Source organism: Microcaecilia unicolor, chromosome 5 (genome assembly GCF_901765095.1).
Source record: "Microcaecilia unicolor chromosome 5, aMicUni1.1, whole genome shotgun sequence".
Classification (NCBI taxonomy): domain Eukaryota; kingdom Metazoa; phylum Chordata; class Amphibia; order Gymnophiona; family Siphonopidae; genus Microcaecilia; species Microcaecilia unicolor.
In genome coordinates this window covers 18,782,297-18,802,824 of record NC_044035.1, presented here as the reverse complement: position 1 = coordinate 18,802,824, position 20,528 = coordinate 18,782,297, and the positions used below count along the sequence as shown (strand labels likewise).

Sequence of the window (20,528 nt, the reverse complement as noted above, 5' to 3'; positions counted from 1 at the left end):
TTTTGGCAGCAACATCTGGATAATGCCACTGAAAATCCGGGCATGGTCAACAGCTGTTCCTAAATCCCACTGAATACTGACCCCAATAATACAAAGTCAAACAACAATACAAAAAAAAACCTACTTCCAACATTCTAAGTCACAAGGGACTATTTGGGTGTATAAAATTATGGGAAATTGTTTATTATCTATTACTGAATTATTAACTTCCCCCTCTACGAGGCTTAGTTCTCGTTTTAATTCTTTACTTAAACTGGGATTTTCATCGGTTAAGAATATTAAACTGATGCGATTTCATGTAAGCTTTTTGTTATCTGTCCAGCAAGATTTGGAATATGGTACCTTTGCAAATTAGATATTTGTCTAATTATTTTCAATTTCATAAAGACCTTTCTTTTTCGTAAGTTTTATGATTTTAATTAGTGAATTTTAACTTTGATCTATGTTCTTTCCTTTATAGTGAATTAGCTGCTTTGATATCTGTTTTATGTTACCCACTTTGATTCCTGAGAAGATATAAACGTCAGAATAGAATTGCCATTTATTGGACCCAAACCACAGAAGTCTGCCTGGCATTGGTCTTACTTCCCAAAACATTCTCCTCTTTTCTGTGTTCCTCCCTCATATATATTTCTCCAACATCCAGTACGATTTTTCTTTAGAGAATCTTCTCTATATAATAATTGGTCACTCTGCCTCCCTGGATGGCTGGGTTCGTAACAGCATGCAAATGAGTTGATGACAGCTCGCCTCCAGCGTTTCCTTCCCTCTCAGTGTCCCGTCTTCGTGGAAAGACGAAATGACGTCAGAGGAGGGCGGGACACTGAGAGGGAAGGCAATGGAAGGCTGGAGGCGACGCGAGCCGAGCCTGCTGCCGCTGCGACCTGAGGTAACATGAGTGGCTTAAAGGCAGGGCAGCAGGAAGAAGAGGGCAGGGGAGAGGAGGGGAGAATCACTGGACATGGATGGGAGGGGAGAGTCACTGGCCATGGAGGGGAGGGGAGAGTCACTGGCCATGGATGGAGGGCAGGGCAGAGGAGAATTGCGGAACATGGATGGGAGGGCAGGGCAGAGGAGAATCTCTGGACATGGATTGGATGGGAGAATTGCTGGATATGGAGGGGAGGGCAGAGGAGAATCGCTGGACATGGATTGGAGGGGAGGGCAGGGCAGAGGAGAAACGCTGGACATGTAGGGGAGAGAGGAGAAATCACTTAGACGAGAGCCTTCCTAGGGCCCGTTTCACTTTTCACAAAATGGGCTTTGTTGCTTGTTTTATATAAACCAAAGGCTGCTTAGAACTACCCAACCAAACTGAATGCTATACTAGATAAGCCAAGGCTGACTGAAAATTATGCAAAATCTCAGCATGGAAGAGAAAATACACAGCAATTTATCAAAGAGGGGTATCAAAGTTATGCAAGCCAATAAACATGTACTAATTATTATTTTTTTTTCTTTTACACACAGAAAACTTAATCCATAGTCCTTTCTCTGTGCAAACCTCCCATACCATAGATGGTGATGTTTCCTCTGATTTCAGGTCTAATGTCTGACACAGATTGGAACCGATCTGAGTATGTCCATCCAGTTGGCTTGAAAGCCAAGATTCTGTCATATCTGGAGAACTTGATCAAGTGATTCAGTAAACCCTGTTAGAAAAACAGTAAAAACATTGTAAAAAGTGTTTAGCTATAAATAAAAAGGAAAAAGTCACTTTAGGTTCAGTGTCTTATAAAAGGTTTTGTACCCTTGCACATTTTTCTGTCTAAAAAAATAAATTCAAACAGGAGGTTATTTCATTGATCTAGACAACATATGCAACTTAGATTCTGAGCCCTCTTGGGAAAGAAATATCCAATGTCCCTGAATGTAACTCACCTTGAGCTACTACTGAAAAAGGTGCGAGCAAAATCTAAATAAATAAAATAAATATTTTCAGTGTGAATGAACAATTATAGAAATGTTAAAAAAAATAGTAATTAAAAACAAGAAACCTAACAAATCTTGATTAAATAAGGCTTCACACCCCTTGGTCACAGCAAACCCACATTATCTCCATTTTGAAAAACTGTCTTAACAAGGCCCATAATAAGTTGTGTTAAAATCAGCGTAGCTGAGCTGATTTGAATCCTCCTGGGTGAACAATTAATCTATTTCTGTCATACAAAGCAAATTTGAAGCCAAGATCTAAACATATCAAACACAGAGATGCTAGAAGAACCCTGGGATAAGTTATTCAAAGTTATTGGCATTTTCTTCCCTCAATCTGTACTTTTTTTGAATACCTCTTGGGGCAACGTCGGGTCTATCGTCGTAAAGTGGCAAACAGTGTTGGCATCACTAAAACACTGCCTCAATCAGATCGTCCCTACAAAGTCCCACAACTGTGGATTGAAGAAACTGCTGAGGAAGGTCACTGTTAAAGTTATGATTACTTTAAAAGAACTTCAGAGTGGGAAAAATGCAAGATTACTCCACAAACATGGCCTGTATGAGCAGACAGGTGGCAAGAAAGAAGCCAGTGCTAAAGAAAACCTATATGGTATGCCACATACCGTGTTTCCCCGAAAATAAGACAGTGTCTTATATTAATTTTTGCTCCCAAAGATGCACTAGGTCTTATTTTCAGGGGATGTCTTATTTTTGGCGAAACATGGTACAAGCCATACCCAAATGCACCACACTAGAGAACCAAACGATTACACATACAAAAAAAAAAAATCCCAACGATGGCCCCTGATAGAGGAAGAACGAGGAAAAGAATGTGTTGCTTTGTGTTATAGATGTCCGGCTCTCACAAGGACACAAAAAAAACAACCAACCTCCCCTAATAAACCACAACACAGTACCATATCGCCATCACTACCTCCACACTAATGGGAACTGGGCTGGGTGGCTAGTTGCCAAATAGTGAGCTTCTGGTGGGAGAGAGTGGGCACCCATCGGGGCCAAACAAAAAGTTTGCTAGGTCTTACTTTTGGGGGAGGCCTTATATTTAGCAATTCAGCAAAACCTCTACTAGGTCTTATTTTCAGGGGATGTCTTATTTTCGGGGAAACAGGGTAGCATTTGCAAAGAAACACAGTTTGACAAAACATATGTGGAACTTCTTGATCTCAATTCTAAGCGATATCTGTGGTGCACAACACAGCACAGCATTTCATCTTGGTAACACCATCTCTCCAGTAAAACATAAAAAAATAAAATAAAATAATGATGTCAGAATCTCTACAGCAGCATTGACGAGGGAGGCTTGTGAAGACTGATGGAAAGAGAGACGGTACAAAATACAGGCAGATGACATCTTTTCTAGTCCGTTATATACCTGGGATGGGATGAAGATTTACCTTTAAGAAGGACGAGGATCCTAAGCAGAGAGCATAGTCAACAAGATGCAGTAATTAAGCCTGCTTGTTACAAATGCATGTACTAGCTTCATCAAGTTGCTTTCAGTTCATGCAGCATTCAAAGATGAAAAAAAACCTCACCCCCCCCCCCCCCCCCCCCCCAGGACTTCAGTGTGGACAATCGGCAAGTTAAATTGTACGGCAAGGGAAAAAAGACTGCATGATCCTCACAGACTTTGTTGAAATATAGGGGCAGGAGAGAGGAGCAGCCTAGTGGTTAGTGCAGTGGACTTTGATCCTGGGGAACTGGGTTCGATTCCCACTGCAGCTCCTTGTGACTCTGGGCAAATCACTTAACCCTCCATTGCCCCTGATACAAAATAAGTACCTGAATATATGTAAACCACTTTGAATGTAGTTGCAAAAACCTCAGAAAAGCGGTATATCAAGTCCCATTTCCCTTTCCCTATTTGAGATTCTACATGGAATGTTGCTACTATTGGAGATTGTAGATGGAATGTTTCTATCCCACTAGCAACATTCCATGTAGAATCCTGCCCTTGCAGATCAGCAACGCGGCCGTGCAGGCTTCTGTTTCTGTGAGTCTGACGTCCTGCACGTATGTGCAGGACGTCAAGACTCACAGAAACAGAAGCCTGCGCGGCTGCGTTGCTGATCTGCAAGGGCAGGCTTCTACATGGAATGTTGCTAGTGGAGGAGTAGCCTAGTGGTTAGTGCAGCGGACTCTGATTCTGGGGAACTGGATTCGATTCCCACTGCAGCTCCTTGTGACTCTGGGCAAGTCTAGGGTTACCATTTTGTGTCCTCTGAAAAAGAGGACACATGTCACGCCCCCCCTACCCCGCCCCCGCCTCATGCCCCGCCCCTGCCATGCCCCCTTCAGGTCCGGGTTCCGCCCCTATTCCCCCCCCCCGTCACATAGTCCCCTCCCCCCCATCACATACCCCCCCCTCACTTACTGTCTAGCCCTGGTGGTCTAGTAGCGTCTTCTCTTCGGGGCAGGAAAGAGCCCCCTCTTTCCTGCCCGGAGCGCTGCCTGCCCTTGCCTGCTGCATCCTCCTCGGTATGGCTGGGGATTCAAAATGGCCACCGAGAGTTGAAGCGGCCTCGCGAGAGTTCAACTCTCGGCGGCCATTTTGAATCCCCAGCCAGACCGAGAAGGATGATAGACAGGGGAGGCAGCGCTCCGGGCAGGAAAGAGGGGGCTCTTTCCTGCCCCGAAGACGTCACTAGGCCACCAGGGAACATGGTAAGGAAGGGGAGGGGACGGGAGACCAGGTCACCAGACCCACGGCGCCGATCGCCCGCCCACACGCGCCTGCCCGCACCCGCGCCCACGTTTGTCCAGAAATCCGGACAAACGTGGGCGGGGGCAAAATCCGCCGGACGCCCCGGACATGCCCTCAAAAAGAGGACATGTCCGGGGAAATCCGGACGTATGGTAACCCTAGGCAAGTCACTTAACCCTCCATTGTCCCTGCTACAAAATAAGTACCTGAATATATGTACAACCGCTTTGAATGTAGTTGCAAAATACCACAGAAAGGCGGTATATGAAGTCCCATTTCCCTTTCCCACCCCATTAATCTTTTCCACACCATGCCAAATTAGGAGCAGCATAGCAGTGATGACTCAGTTGTCCTCTCTGCCGCCTGGAGCTCAGTTCATGCTTTAAACAACGTTTTATCTTACCTTAAAGTTAATTTGCATCATAGGAAGGACATGAAGGGCTGTACTATTCCAGTCCGTGGTGATCAGGGATTGCACTTGCTCAGACTCCAAGCACTGCAGCGTTTTATATTTGTCTTCAGACATACTCACTTTGCAGCCCAACACCTCTGCAATTGCTGCGCATCAGAAGGACAAGCCAGTTAGTAAAACTTGTGAGCAAAAAGAAATATCAAACTCCCACCCAAACGTATCAACAGGCCAAACCCTGTGCTCTCCATTTTGCATAATACCAGGAAGAAGATTTATTGCCGTAATGTGTAAAATTCCTCTCTGCAGGAGGACCACATAGTTAAAGGATTTGAGCTTCACCATAAAGTTCCAGCTGAATCGAAAACAACACTTTTAACCGGAATATGCACTCAAATGTTCAATCTGTCTGTGGATTACTTATAACAGAAGCATAACTGCTTTAGAAAGAGGTGATCTGATCCAATTTACAAATAAGGGGGGGGGGGGGGGAGTTATCAAAGTAAGTTACTGTTATTTTAGCACAGGTCCCATTTTATACAGTGAGATCTAGTTACTAATATAAATCAGGGCTTTTTTTAAGGGGGTACTGAGTACCGGCACCTTTTCCATTGTCTGCTAAAATTGACCCAGGGGCCCCAAGTTTTAATGAAAGAGCTCAGGCTCTACACACCAAATCTTGTTATAGATTCTGTGACTGGTTGCAGGGGGCCTGGCTATCGTGGGGTGGGTCCCTCAGTGATCACCCCACCCCTGAAGGGTGGCCTGGCATTTGAGTACCGGCACCTTTTCCATTGTCTGCTAAAATTGACCCAGGGGCCCCAAGTTTTAATGAAAGAGCTAAGGCTCTACACACCAATTCTGCCTTGTCCTAGATTCTGTGACTGGTTGCAGGGGGCCCGGCTATCGTGGGGCGGGTCCCCTCAGTGATCACCCCAACCCTGAAGGGTGGCCTGGCATTTGAGCACCGGCACCTTTTTTGCTAGAAAAAATGCACTGAATAAGCGAATGATACATACCTGTAGCAGGTGTTCTCCGAGGACAGCAGGCTTCTCACGACTGGGGTTGACGTCCGGTTGGTGGGGGCTGCCGTGGACGTCATCCCCAGTCGTGAGAACAATCAGCCTGCTTGTCCTCGGAGAATAATATATACATCACAAGTCCCTAACTGAATCTTAACTGCTCTATTGTCCTGTGAACACAAACACCAGCAATTCTAAACATATGAAACACAAAAGACATACTTCAAAAAGAATACATTTTTCATATTAATATTGTACTGTAGCTAAGAATGGCAGGACCCTACCTTTTTAGGAGCAACTGAATACCTACTTCTTATCCCCTTATGCTCCACCTGCTAACCATGAGCAATCTCCATCTATTACTGCAGTCTTACATTACGGATCATTCTTTCCATGACAATATGATAATCCATCTGTTTCCACCATTTAGATATGGCTGGATTCAGTGAAAACCAAGTCATTGTTCTGTGTTTGCCACTCTAAAATATCTTTCAGTGTTTACAAACCCACCAGACTAATATCAAAGATACTCCCTCATTCACCTTATCCACATACTTGTTCAAGGTAATGCCCATCTCTCTACTACTAATCCCAAAATACTCCTGATTTTGGTTAACTCTGGGAAATAGAAACACCGTTCCCAGTATTTTGTACAATCGACATACAGTCCCTAAGCATTTAAGGCCTCTGGGAAGGGAAACCGTACAGGTTGTATATTTTTGCTCAGGAAAAACCAGTTAATTGAGCTATTCTAGAACCCCCTCCCCTACCAATTCTCACCAGTGCAACTAATTTCTAATACTGTTCAAAAGTCACAGACTCTTAGGGGTCCTTTTACTAAGGTGCTAGTGTAAGCGCATGTTTTAGATGTGCGCAGATCCATTTTTCAGCGCACCTGTAAAAAAAAAAAAAAAAAGCTTTTTTAAAATTTGGCTGAAAATGGACGTGTGGCAAAATGAAAATTGGCACGCGGTCATTTTGGGTCTGAGACCTTACTGCCACCCATTCACTTAGCGGTAAGGTCTCACGTGTTAACGTTGCAGTAATGCTCTATGCGCATACAATGCCTTTTTACTGCCCTGTTAGCGCCGCGTGCCGGAAAATAAAAATTGTTTTCCGGCACGCGTAGTGGACGTGCATAAAAAATGAAATTCCCAACCGGGCCACGCAGTGGGCATGCGTAGGTGCTTACACGGCTTAGTAAAAGGGCCCCTTAAAATCACTCAAAATATATATTCCTAAACACCTATACCATTTTCTCTTCTGTTAACTTCACACCCCTTATAAAGGGCCTTTAACAGAAAACAGACGATCTTGTTTGCTGAACCCTTACTGAAGCCCAAGGGGCCCTTTTACTAAGCCGCGTAAGCGTCTACGCGCGCCCAACACATACCAAAATGGAGTTACCGCCTAGCTACTGCGTGGCCATTACGGTAATTTCATTTTTGGCATGCAGCCGCTACACGCACCCGAAAAATATTTTTTTATTTTCTGGCACGCGTCAGCTATGCTCGCCCAAGTGGCATTTAGCGCACGTAGGTCATTATCGCCCTGTTACCGCTAGGTCAATGGCTGGCGGTAAGGTGTCAGACTCGAAATGGATGCGCGGCAATTTTCATTTTGTCACACGTCCGTTTTCGGCAAAAATTTTAAAAAGCAATTTTTTGCAGCTGCGCTGAAAAATGATTCTGACCGCGCCCAAAACACGCGTCTACACTACCGCAGGCCATTTTTCAGTGCACCTTAGTAAAAAGGACCACCAAGAGGGGCATAATCGAACGGGCACGACCATCTCTAAGGACGTCCCGGCGAAGGGGCGGGGAAACCCGTATTATCGAAACAAGAGGACCGGCCATCTTTCGTTTCGATAATACGGTCGGGGACGCCCATATCTCAATATTTAGGTCGACCTTAGAGATGGTTGTCCCCGGTTTTCGGCCATAATGGAAAACGAGGACGCCCATCTCAAAAACGACCAAATCCAAGGCATTTGGTCGTGGGAGAGCCAGCATTCGTAGTGCACTGGTCCCCCTCACATGCCAGGATGCCAACCAGGCACCCTAGAGGGCACTGCAGTGCACTTCACAAATTGCTCCCAGGTGCATAGCTCCCTTACCTTGTGTGCTGAGCCCCCAAACCCCCCCAAAAACTCACTCCCCACAACTGTACATCACTACCATAGCCCTAAGGGGTGAAGGGGGGCACCTACATGTGGGTTTCGCGTGGGTTTTGAAAGGCTCACATTTACCACCACAAGTGTAACAGGTAGGGGGGGATGGGCCTGGGTCCGCCTGCCTGAAGTGCATTGCAGTACCCACTAAAACTACTCCAGGGACCTGCATACTGCTGTCATGGACATGGGTATGATATTTGAGGCTGGCAAAAAAATTTTTTTAAGTTTTTTTTTTTTTTTTTTAGGGTGGGAGCGGGTTGGTGACCACTGGGGGAGTAAGTCATCTGGTCAGTTCGGGCACCTTTTTGAGGCTTGGTCGTGAAAACAAAATGGACCGAGTTGACCAAGTGCTAATCAGAGACGCCCTTCTTTTTTCCATTATCGGCCGAGGACGCCCATCTCTTAAGCACGCCCCAGTCCCGCCTTCGCTAAGCCTCCAACCCGCCCCCGTGAACTTTGATCGTCCCCGCGACGGACTGCAGTTGAGGACGCCCAAAATCGGCTTTCGATTATGCCGATTTGGGCGACCCTGAGAGAAGGACGCCCATCTCCCGATTTGTGTCGGAAGATGGGCGCCCTTCTCTTTCGAAAATGCCCCTGCAAGTGAGGTAGGAAGTTACATTGTATGGCTGTGTATATGTATATTTCATCAACCCTATCAAATACTTCTTTTGCATCTAGTGTAAGAACTGCAGTAAGATGCAATAATTTGGGGACAAATTAATGAACTCTTAGCGTAAGGTAGTTCCTGTCTGAGACTTTTCTACCTGGCATAAAACCAGAGACCTGCATCACAGCTTTTAACCTTTTAGCTAAGATCTGTTTTCATATTTTACTAAGCTCAGTATGATGTGATAAATTCCCATGTGAACTATATGAACTACAAGGATTTTCACAAACGATATTAAAAATATTCTTCTTCCCTAGCACATTGTTCATTTCTCCCATACTTAAATGTGCAAAACTTGGGATTTCATAAAGATTTTGAAGGACTGAACTGGAAAAAATACAACCCATAACATACACAGGTCTGCTATTTCTATAATGGAAGAGAATGATAAACTACCAGAATTCTATGGAATATGAAAATTCCTTAACACCAAATACTCTTGCTGTTTCAGATCAAAACAAACATTCTAGATATATAATGCATGATTAAATACAGACACACTATGAAGTAACTCTAGGACTTTTAATTTTTAGTCACAAGTGACAACATTGACACCTACTTACCACTACCTTCAAAGCAAAACAAATTTATACCGAGCCTGTATCTTAAAATATTCATGAAATTCAAAAGGCAATTACTTTTCTGATTTGTGTTTATGATAAAGACATTCAAATGAATTTTAGAAACCGAGGCTCTCCCATTTATTCTCGAACACAGTGCAAGCAGTTGACATCGCTCGTACAAAGCAGAAATCTACAATGTACGCCGCAGATAACAGCTTGAAACAGTACCTAGAAAGACCTTCTCTTTTCCAACAGAATAAGTACCACACACGACGAGAGTTCTAGGGTGCAACGTAACTGCTTCAAAGGCGATGTGGACAGCAAACTGTACGGCTTCTTGTTGCGAAGGGAATGTGTATTCTGGGCTGCAATAGCTGAAACATATGAATGAAATATGCACTAGTACAGCAACAACCAAAAATCAAGGCCAAGTCTCTATAGTTCTGTCAATAAAAGGGTTTTTCTATAAAGAGAAACAGTAAAAAAGCCATGTTAACATATACAAGGGAGATTACCATATAGAATTTTAAAGATTAAAGAATAGACTTTGAACTGCACTTGAGCCTCTACAGGTAGGCCTAGGGAGGGCCAACAGGTGGGGGGGGGGGGGGGGGGGGGGTAGACAGGGCTACAGTTTTGGTTTCAGTTGGCCTCCGCAGTACATTTATTGTGGGAATGATTCAAATAAACATGAGTACTGAACAAGTGAATAGGGGGTTAAGAATTAAAAGCAGCCTCAAAAAGATGGGCTTTCAGCCTAGAGAGAAAAGGAAAAGGGAATGGGATCAGATTTGAATAGGTACAGAGATGGGCTTTTTTTTTTTAACCCTACACTTCAAAGGGGTAGGCAAGCTAATTATACTCCGAGACATCTGGTGCCTACAGCATTGGACTTCAGTCAGAAGTCTCACAAGGTCACGAGACTACAGTGGGTTTTCAGGCATCCCATAATTCAAACCTGCTATGGCCATGAATGGCCAACAGAAGAAAACTTTGTTTGGAGGTAGCAAGGAAGGATATTTAGGGGAGGAAAATCCTAAGCATCAGAAAGAAACCTCTCACCGTTGCAACATGAAAATTGGAATTTCTTTAGCTCTAAAAATTTTGTTTTATGTATCTACTAGTAAAAAAGGCCTATTTCCGAAACCAATGAAACGGGCGCTAGCATGTGGCTTTTTTTGTGTGTGTGTGTATGTGTCACAGAGTTATTTTGTGTGTGAGTGTGAGTGTGTGAGGGTGCGGTGTGTGTGCAGGTTGTTGATGTGTGTCTTTTTTTGTTTTGTTTTTTGCTTGGGGGTTGGGGGATGTGCTGTGCTGTCCTTGGTCGCTGTTTGCTGCTGGCTGGGTCGCGGGTAATCCTTCAAGCTGGGCCGCAGCTTGTCCTGTTTGCCCACATCCCAGATGGTGATGGGCACGTTGTTTTCCGGCTCCTCTGACTCCATGTCAAGCGATCCCAAATTTAGTCTGTGCTATAGGCCCTCTGGCACTCTTCAGTACTGGCATTATGCATTTAAAAATCCCCCCCCCCCCCGGTCTATTTTTGCACATACCCACAGCAGGAATATTCTTCTCTCGTTCCAGCGGTGGTTCTGTGCTCTCCGTGCTGCACAGATAATGAGCCATTCTGCTGGGGAATGCTCCTCCCTTATTGTCACGTAGTTTCCTCTGATTGGTCCATCTTACGTTGCCTAGTGTTGCCTGGGAACGGTGTTGTGATGGTCCTTTGTGTTTCAGAATGTTGAGGGTGTTTTTTCTGATTGGTCCGTCATGCGAGGGCGGGGCAGAGAGACATGGTCGATGTTGTGGCTTCACCACCATGAATCCATGAACCCTTCAGGGAGTGACTGAGTGACTTCAGAACCTTGTCTTCAGAACGTTGAGGGTGAGTTTTATTATAGTAGATATATGTTAAAAGGTAAGTTCATATTCTTACCTTGTATGCTTTATAAAATTCATCCTCCCTCCCTGCCCTTTATATTTCTATATTTTAGAAATCATATAAAGTGAAACATGAAAGTTGACGAATGAGATTGAAGATGGCAGCACTTGTGCTATTTTCTATCTTATGGTGAAGAGGAAGGGTCAAGCTGCAGTCACTGGATCCACAGGACACTCCGGTGATGAAGTCCAGATATGGCTCAGCAGCTTCAAAGCTGGTACCAAGTGGCTAAGTGTCAGACTTTGGACTGGACACCTCTGTCCCGATCAGTGGATACTTCTCGCTCAGCCACAGGAAAGAAGCTTCCCTGTAGCTTGGATAATGCTGGTGTTGGCACAGCCCGAAGATCAGTTTTCTCTCTGAGCTCTTGCGGGAACGTCTTATAGCTGTAAAGGAAACTGAAGATGGTGGCCCTGAGGGGCCAAGAAGCTAACTGAATCCTGTGGCAATGTCTGTTGTGGTGGAACAAACTACGGAAATTGAAATTGCTGTTTCTCGAGACCCAAGGAGTTTCTCAGATTCATTAGCATTTTGTGTCTGCCTTCTCAGTTTTCTTTCAGCAGGCCCTGGTGCCGAAACACGGCCATGTCGGGCTGTTTTTAAGCTGTTTATAGTAAAGACTTCCTGATATCCTCTTTGAGCTGTTCTCTCTTTTTTGTCTATTGCTTTTGTTTACGTGAGGGTTCTCCTCCTCCTCCTCCTTTGTGTTCGCCTCACCCTATGCTTGGAACAACCTTCCTGAGCCCTTACGCCAAGCCCCCTCCCTGCCCGTCTTCAAGTCTTTGCTTAAAGCCCACCTCTTCGATGCTGCGTTCGGCACCTAACCCTTACCGTTCAGTGAATCCAGACTGCCCCAATTTGACTGCCCCTATCGGACCGACCGTTCACTTGTCTATTAGATTGTAAGCTCTTTGAGCAGGGACTGTCTCTCTTTGTTGGATTGTGCAGCGCTGCGTAACCCTAGTAGCGCTCTAGAAATGTTAAGTAGTAGTAGTACCCTCATCTCCACTTACGTTCCCGCCCGAAACCTCCGCTCACAGGACAAATCCCTCCTCTCAGTACCCTTCTACACCACCGCCAACTCCAGGCTCCGCTCATTCTGCCTCGCCTCACCATATGCTTGGAACAACCTTCCTGAGCCCATACGCCAAGCCCCCTCCCTGCCCGTCTTCAAGTCTTTGCTTAAAGCCCACCTCTTCAATGCTGCGTTCGGCACCTAACCCTTACCGTTCAGTGAATCCAGACTGCCCCAATTTGACTGCCCCTATCGGACCAACCGTTCACTTGTCTATTAGATTGTAAGCTCTTTGAGCAGGGACTGTCTCTCTTTGTTGGATTGTGCAGCGCTGCGTAACCCTAGTAGCGCTCTAGAAATGTTGAGTAGTAGTAGTGTTCTCAGTTTTCTTAATCATGACTGAAGATTTTTACATTATTTGGGAAGCAATTCTGGATTTGGGCAAAGCTTCACTCTCACAGATTAATGCTCTATTATGATTCAGGAAAGTGATAAAGGAGATGGAATGACTCGTCTAGGAAGAAAGAACAAGGAAGGTAAGTTTCTTGGCTTGGAAAAGGGAAAGCTGAGGGAAAATATGATTCAGATCTGTAAGATCCTGAATGGAATGAGTAAACGAGGATTGTTTATCAAAAAGTACAGTAGTATATTTAAAACAAATAGGAGAAAATATTTTTACTCAATACACAATTAAGCTCTGGAATTTGTTGCCAGGTGAAATGGTAAAAACAGCATGTGAGTTTAAAAAAAAAAAAAAGAATTTGGAAAGTTTTTTGAGGATAGCCGGTTATGGGGCATTTAACTGGCCAATTGCCAAACAGCACAAGGAGCTCACCCTATGAATGAGTTGATTTTTAACATGTTATTTGGAATAAATCAGCTTCAGAGACAGTTGTTCCTGCAACCCCAATAGTGCCTGGACTTCAATCTGGAACTGGTTCCTGCATTTTTTTTTTATTCTCTAGAAAAGAAGGGTGTTATTACTTTTCTATATTCTCTTCACTGTCGCTGTCCACAGGCCTTTGCACCCTTTTCTATTTCTGTAGTACTGTCCAACCCAAACCTCAAAGCTTCACCCAAGTGATGTATCCTCAGACTGCGCTGCATATAGAGATTAAAGTCAGTCAGCATCAGACAGTAGGTTCCACAGTGGCTCCATTTCCATGGCTCCTATTGCGGTTTAAGAATAGGTTACTGGGGTGAACCTCCTGTGATTTGCGAGGTAGATGATGCAGAAGCATATAGTAACATAGTAAATGATAGCAGATAAAAGACCTGTACGGTCCATCCAGTCTGCCCAACAAGATAAACTCATTTACATGGTATGTGATACTTTATACCCAAGTTTGATTTGTCCTTGCTATTCTCAGGGCACAGACCGTAGAAGTCTGCCCAGCACTGTTTCTGTACTAAAAGTTCTGAAGATTCTGGAATCCTAAAGAGTTACAAGATTCCGGAATCCCAATTAGTAGCAACACTCCATGTAGAACCCCAAAGAGTAACATAGTAACATATAGTAACATAGTAAATGACTGCAGATAAAGACCTGTAGGGTCCATCCAGTCTGCCCAACAAGATAAACTCATTTTCATGGTATGTGATACTTTATACCCAAGTTTGATTTGTCCTTGCTATTCTCAGGGCACAGACCGTAGAAGTCTGCCCAGCACTGTTTCTGTACTAAAAGTTCTGAAGATTCTGGAATCCTAAAGAGTTACAAGATTCCGGAATCCCAATTAGTAGCAACACTCCATGTAGAACCCCAAAGAGTAACATAGTAACATATAGTAACATAGTAAATGACTGCAGATAAAGACCTGTAGGGTCCATCCAGTCTGCCCAACAAGATAAACTCATTTTACATGGTATGTGATACTTTATATGTATACCCGAGTGATTTGTCCTTGCCTTTCTCAGACCGTAGAGGTCTAACCAGCACTGTTCTTGTACTAAGTTCTGAAGCCCCTTAAAATTTACACTCCAGCCCATCCCTATCTATTCAGTCACAATCAGGGCATAGACCGCAGAAGTCTGCCCAGCTCCCGTGTTGTTTCCCAATTACCGGCGTCGCCACCTAATCTCCGCTAAGATTCCGCAGATCAATGCCTTCAAAACAGGATTCCTTTGTGTTTATCCCTTTGAATTCCAGTATCATTTTCATCTCCACCACCACCCGCGGGAGGGCATTCCACATATCCACCACCCTCTCTGTGAAAAAAATACTTCCTGACATTAGTCCTGAGTCTGCCCCCCTTCAACCTCAATTCATGTCCTCTAGTTCTACCGCCTTCCCGTCTCCGAAAAAGGTTCATTTGCGGATTAATACCTTTCAAATATTTGAACGTCTGTATCATGTCATCCCTGTTTCTCCTTTCCTCCACGGTATACATGTTCAAGTCAGCAAGTCTCTTCTCGTACGGTTCGCAACGCAAATCCCATACCATTTTTGTAGCTTTTCTTTGTACTGCTTCCAGTCTTTTTACATCTTTAGCAAAGTTACGACCTCCAAAACTGAAAACAATACTCCAAGTGGGGCCTCACCAACAACTTGTAGAGGGGCATCAACACCTCCTTTCTTCTGCTGGTTATGCCCCTCTCTACGCAGGCTAGCATCCTTCTGGCCACAAGTACATAAGTATTGCCACACTGGGACAGACCAAAGGTCCATCAAGCCCAGCATCCTGTTTCCAACAGTGGCCAATCCACTGTTAAATATAAAGGAATCCTGTTCAGAAGGAAGGGATCCTAAGAAGCTTAGCCGAGATTGGGTGGCAGAGCCGGATGGGGGAGGCAGGGCTGGTGGTTGGGAAGCGGGGCTAGTGCTGGGCAAGACTTCTACGGTCTGCGCCCTGAAAATGGCAAATAGAAATCAAGGTAAGGTATACACAAAAAGTAGCACGTATGAGTTTATCTTGTTGGGCAGACTGGGTGGACTGTGCAGATCTTTTTCTGCCGTCATTATTATTATTATTAACATTTGTATAGCGCTACCAGACGCACGCAGCGCTGAACACCTGACACAGAGAGACAGTCCCTGCTCAATAGAGCTTACAATCTAAAATAATACCGACAGACAAGACAATTAAGGGCGAGGGAAGCACTGGGCGAGAAGGAACAAGGGGGGGAGGCAAATGAGTAGTGGCTAGGAGGCAAAAGCAGCAGTGAAAAGGTGGGTTTTCAGCATAGATTTGAGAACAGGTAGAGATGGAGCTAGACATCTACTATGTTACTACGCTCAAGTTCCAACGGCGACAGTTTTGAGTACAGAGATACAAGGCAAATCTTGAATGAGATGCTTTGTGATTTCAAGCCATCTGTAGCCAAATTGTTTTTCAGAAATAAAAAGTAAAAGTGAAGCCTTACGTTGTGTCCAAGTAGAGCGTGTGAATTTTTCTACTAATTAGAGCTGGGTAATGTTCCATGGAAGGGTGTGCTCTGAAGTCCCCGGTGTGCAGCACAGACATTCCATTAGGAAGGCAAAACAGAAACAAAACAGCACCAGGACAGCTGAGGGCGGGAAAAAAAATTATTAGATTTACAACTCATTCCAAACACCACTGTCAAACCTGTCCGCAGTGCAAAGAAGTGATCGTGTTATACCACATTTGCATAAGACTGGCTCCCTATCGCACAAAGAATTACATTTAAAATTCTAGTAGTACACACAATTCATCACACAGGCCTGCCAGCCTACCTCTCCTAATATATGTTGCCCCAAGAGCACTTCTTTCCTCTGAACAAAAATCAAGGAGTTGTACCCTCTTTTCTGCCATATTTGTCTGGCCACAATTCATGCTTTTATTTTGTGTGCTGTTGGACCCACACTCTGGAACTCATTGCTGCTCCACTTGCAACTGGAGGTCTCCTTATAGACATTTAAAAAAAAGAGACTCAAAACATTTCTGGTTAGAGATGCATTTGGAAGCTGTTGTGGCCAGGATCTGATGGATGCAAAAGACACAATTTTCTACTTCTCTTTCTTTTTGACTTGCAGCTTTACTATTTCCTTCCTTCATAACAAGAATTTACAGTTGTCAACTGCTATGATGGCACTGCCCCAGGGGGTATATCAAATAAAGATGAACTAGAAGAAATGATGAAGTCAACAAGACTAGCCAATAAACACACCCAGTTCTGTCTTTCCTACTGTGTTACTACTACTACTACTACTACTTGACATTTCTAAAGCGCTACTAGGGTTACGCAGCGCTGTACAATTTAACATAGAAGGACAGTCCCTGCTCAGAGCTTACAATCTAATAGATAAGAGTGAGACAAATATAGGACAATCAAGCCATTGTGACATCACTGATGAGGTTGGCTCTTAGGCATTGGTGGAATGAGGCATTATGACATCACAATCTCAGCTCTGGTTAAATCACTGCTATATGTAATACTACTACTACTACTTAACATTTCTAGAGCGCTACTAGGGTTACGCAGCGCTGTACAATTTACCATGAACCCCGCTCAACTGTTGGTGGTTGCTCTTTTCACTTCCCTCTGCATCTGTCCCATGCAAACTTGATTTCTACCTCCATGATGGTTAAGGACACTGTTGAAGTAGGCTATTCTAGGCACCCAGATTTGCAGTAAAGAAACGTTTCCTCTCCCTTCTAAGAGACACCCTACCTCCATCTTCACATCATGCTGAATTTCCTCCTACTTTTCCACAGAAGACAAAATCCTTCCACAATAGAAATATATTTAATATCAAACATATAAATGGCAAGTGACCGACTCACCTGCAAATGCGCAGTAGAGACTTCCCTCTCTGTCCCGCCCCCGCATCAAGACATGACGACGGAACAGAGAGGGAAACTGTGCTGAGGAATGCACCACACGGAAGGGGAGGGAGGGAACCGCCGAGGTCGCTACCGCTCCCCCCTCCCCGAGGTCCCCGCTACCGCCCCCCCCCCCCCCTTTAAACACGACCCAATAGAAATCATCAACGAAACCAAACTGAGCCTGCAAATCATGAACACATGGGCAGATGCATTCCAACTGAAACTAAATGCAGAGAAAACACACTGTCTCATCCTTACATCCCAATACAATACCAGCAAACCCAAAAATATTACCACCCCAGATTACACCCTCCCTGTTTTTGACAACCTAAAAATTCTTGGAGTTACCATCGATCAAAACCTCACACTAGAAACCCAATCGAAAAAAACAACAAGGAAAATGTTCCAATCAATGTGGAAACTCAAACGAATAAAACCTTTCTTCCCGAGGGCAATATTCTGCAACTTAGCACAATCAATCGTACTAAGTCACCTAGACTATTGTAATGCAATCTACACGGGATGCAAAGAACAAATCATAAAGAAACTCCAAACTGCTCAAAACACCGCAGCCAGATTAATATTTAGAAAAACTAAATACGAAAGCGCCAAACCCCTACGCGAAAAACTACATTGGCTCCCGATCAAAGAACGTAGTACCTTCAAAATCTGTAGTGCATAAAATCATCTATGGTGAGACCCCGGGATATATAATAGACCTCATTGACCTTCCAGCCAGAAACACCACAAGATCAACATGCACATACCTAAACCTACACTACCCAAGCTGCAAAAGAATTAAATACAAATCAACCTATGCATCCAGCTTCTCCTTCACAAGCACGCAACTATGGAACGCACTACCATACACCTTGAAAACAACTCACGACCTATCAAACTTTCGGAAATCACTAAAAAACGTACTTATTCAAAAAGGCATACCCTGATGACCCAACTTAAATGACTCGATCTCACAACTCAATGACACTAAGACTCGAACTGATCACAACTCAACCCTTCCTCCTTATTCCCTGATGTGTTTCTCCTACACGAACCTCAACATTGTCACTCTGTATCTGCTATACCGGAAATGGCCATCACCACCACGGTTATTATGTAAGCCACATTGAGCCTGCAAATAGGTGGGAAAATGTGGGATACAAATGAAATAAATAAAAAAAATATTCCCGCAGCTGTTTGGTGGTTCTTCCACAATCTCTCCTGCCAATAACAGTCATGCTTTACCTTTAAAAGAATAAAGCAAGGGTTAAGGTCACAGGTCAAGTTTGCCTCAGAACAGTATGAAGCCTCAACCTTCTAAAAAGTCACAGGATTTCTGGCAGTTACAGTGGGATTGACGCCAGCAACATATACAGTAAGTTGATAAAACAGAAAAGCTTCAGCAGACCCTTTTTTTTCTCAAAAGGATAAAAGAGCATTTTTGAGGTACAAGATGCTTCACGGGTCTTATAGGCAATGTTAATCTCCATCTGGGAGCAGGAATTTAAAAAGGAGGTTAAAACTATTTCTAGCAATTAACGTGTAAAAAAAAAAAAACCAAAACCAAACCAAACCCCAAATTCAGTACTAAAAAGTTACCTACTGATTTGCTTCAAGTAGGATGACTTTCACTCCGTTCACCATGCATTCGGTGTCCATGGGCAGAGGGTTTATGTACTGCTCCTGTACCCGAAGCTTGCTCCTCACTAAATTACCAGTTATCTGCAAGACAGATTAGGTTCCAGTATCATACAGTATTGATAGAAACTTTACACGCATGACACCATTCATCTAAAATTACAAACTTTAGACACTTTTTATGTTTCAATAATTTTTATTGATGAAATATCAGCATGAACATCAGATATTCAACGTTCTCAACACTGTCTCTTCTTAAACATTAGTCTCGTATACAGCTAGAGAATCTCCATTCCTTCCATCCTCGTTTTACCCTTTTTCCCCCCTCCCCCCTCCCTCCCCGTCAAAGAGCCTCCATTATTATCTGGATGGACAATCTTACTATGTTGCAAACGATTAAATCTATTGAATTATAGTAAATACAACTGTTTAGCTTGAATCCGGGCTACTTAACGTGCTATGACACCTCCCCCGGCTCAGCTTGTCTTTTAATGTCCTTCGTCTCTCCCCCCCTTCCTCTCAGACTTTCCACAGATATATGATTGGCGTAGACTACCCCTAGCATTTTTAGACACTTTTTAAACACCCTACAAAGCTACAAACAGCTAGTTCGGGTGCAAAGGCTGGAAGACAACTGTTAGCAGTGGTCCAATTCCACCCAATAAGCCCTTGCAGTGCAGGGCAGCCTAAGGAAGAAGGATGCCCTCTTGCAGCCTGGACCTTTTCAAGTTGATACTCCCCTCTTCGGATACATAGTAACATAGTAGATGACGGCAGAAAAAGACCTGCACGGTCCATCCAGTCTGCCCAAGAAGATAAATTCATATGTGCTACTTTTTTATTTGTACTGTCCTCTTCAGGGCACAGACCGTATAAGTCTGGCCAGCCCTATCCCCGCCTCCCAACCACCAACCCCGCCTCCCACCACCAGCTCTGGCACAGACTGTATAAGTCTGCCCAGCACTATCCCCGCCGCCCAACCACCAGCCCCGGCACAGACCGTATAAGTCTGCCCAGCACTATCCTCACCTCCCGACTACCAGTCCCGCCTCCCACCACCAACCCCGGCACAGACCGTATAAGTCTGCCCAGCCCTATCCCCGCCTCCCAACCACCAGCCCCAGCACAGACTGTATAAGTCTGCCCAGCACTAGTCCCGCCTCCCAACCACCAGCCCCAGCACAGACCATATAAGTCTGCCCAGCACTAGTCCCGCCTCCCAACCACCAGCCCTGGCACAGACCGTATAAGTCTGCCCAGCCCTATCCCCGCCTCCCAACCACCAGCACCGGCACAGACTGTATAAGTCTGCCCAGCACTAGTCCCGCCTCCCAACCACCAGCCCCGGCACAGACCGTATAAGTCTGCCCAGCACTAGCCCCGCCTCCCAACCACCAGCCCCAGCACAGACCGTATAAGTCTGCCCAGCACTAGCCCCGCCTCCCAACCACCAGCCCCAGCACAGACCGTATATGTCTGCCCAGCACTAGCTCCGCCTCCCAACCACCAGCTCTGCCACCCATTCTAGGCTAAGCTCCTGATTTCAATTTCTGACACACTGTTTAAGTCTGTTCTACCCAAGTGTCAATGAACAAGAGACGGAAGGTACAAAGAGGGTACGAGGAAGAGCAGCATTTGAACTCATTGTGGTT

General features: G+C 44.6%; 1 protein-coding gene across 1 annotated transcript in view; it reads right to left on the bottom strand.

The window, feature by feature from the left end:
* DCLRE1A (DNA cross-link repair 1A) overlaps positions 1–20,528 on the bottom strand; it is a 62,923-nt gene that overhangs the window by 16,433 nt on the left and 25,962 nt on the right. Inside the window, 5 exon segments of the mRNA XM_030202706.1 lie at positions 1,514–1,652; positions 5,064–5,218; positions 9,726–9,871; positions 15,815–15,958; positions 18,842–18,960. Coding sequence (XP_030058566.1) covers positions 1,514–1,652; positions 5,064–5,218; positions 9,726–9,871; positions 15,815–15,958; positions 18,842–18,960 — 703 coding nt within the window.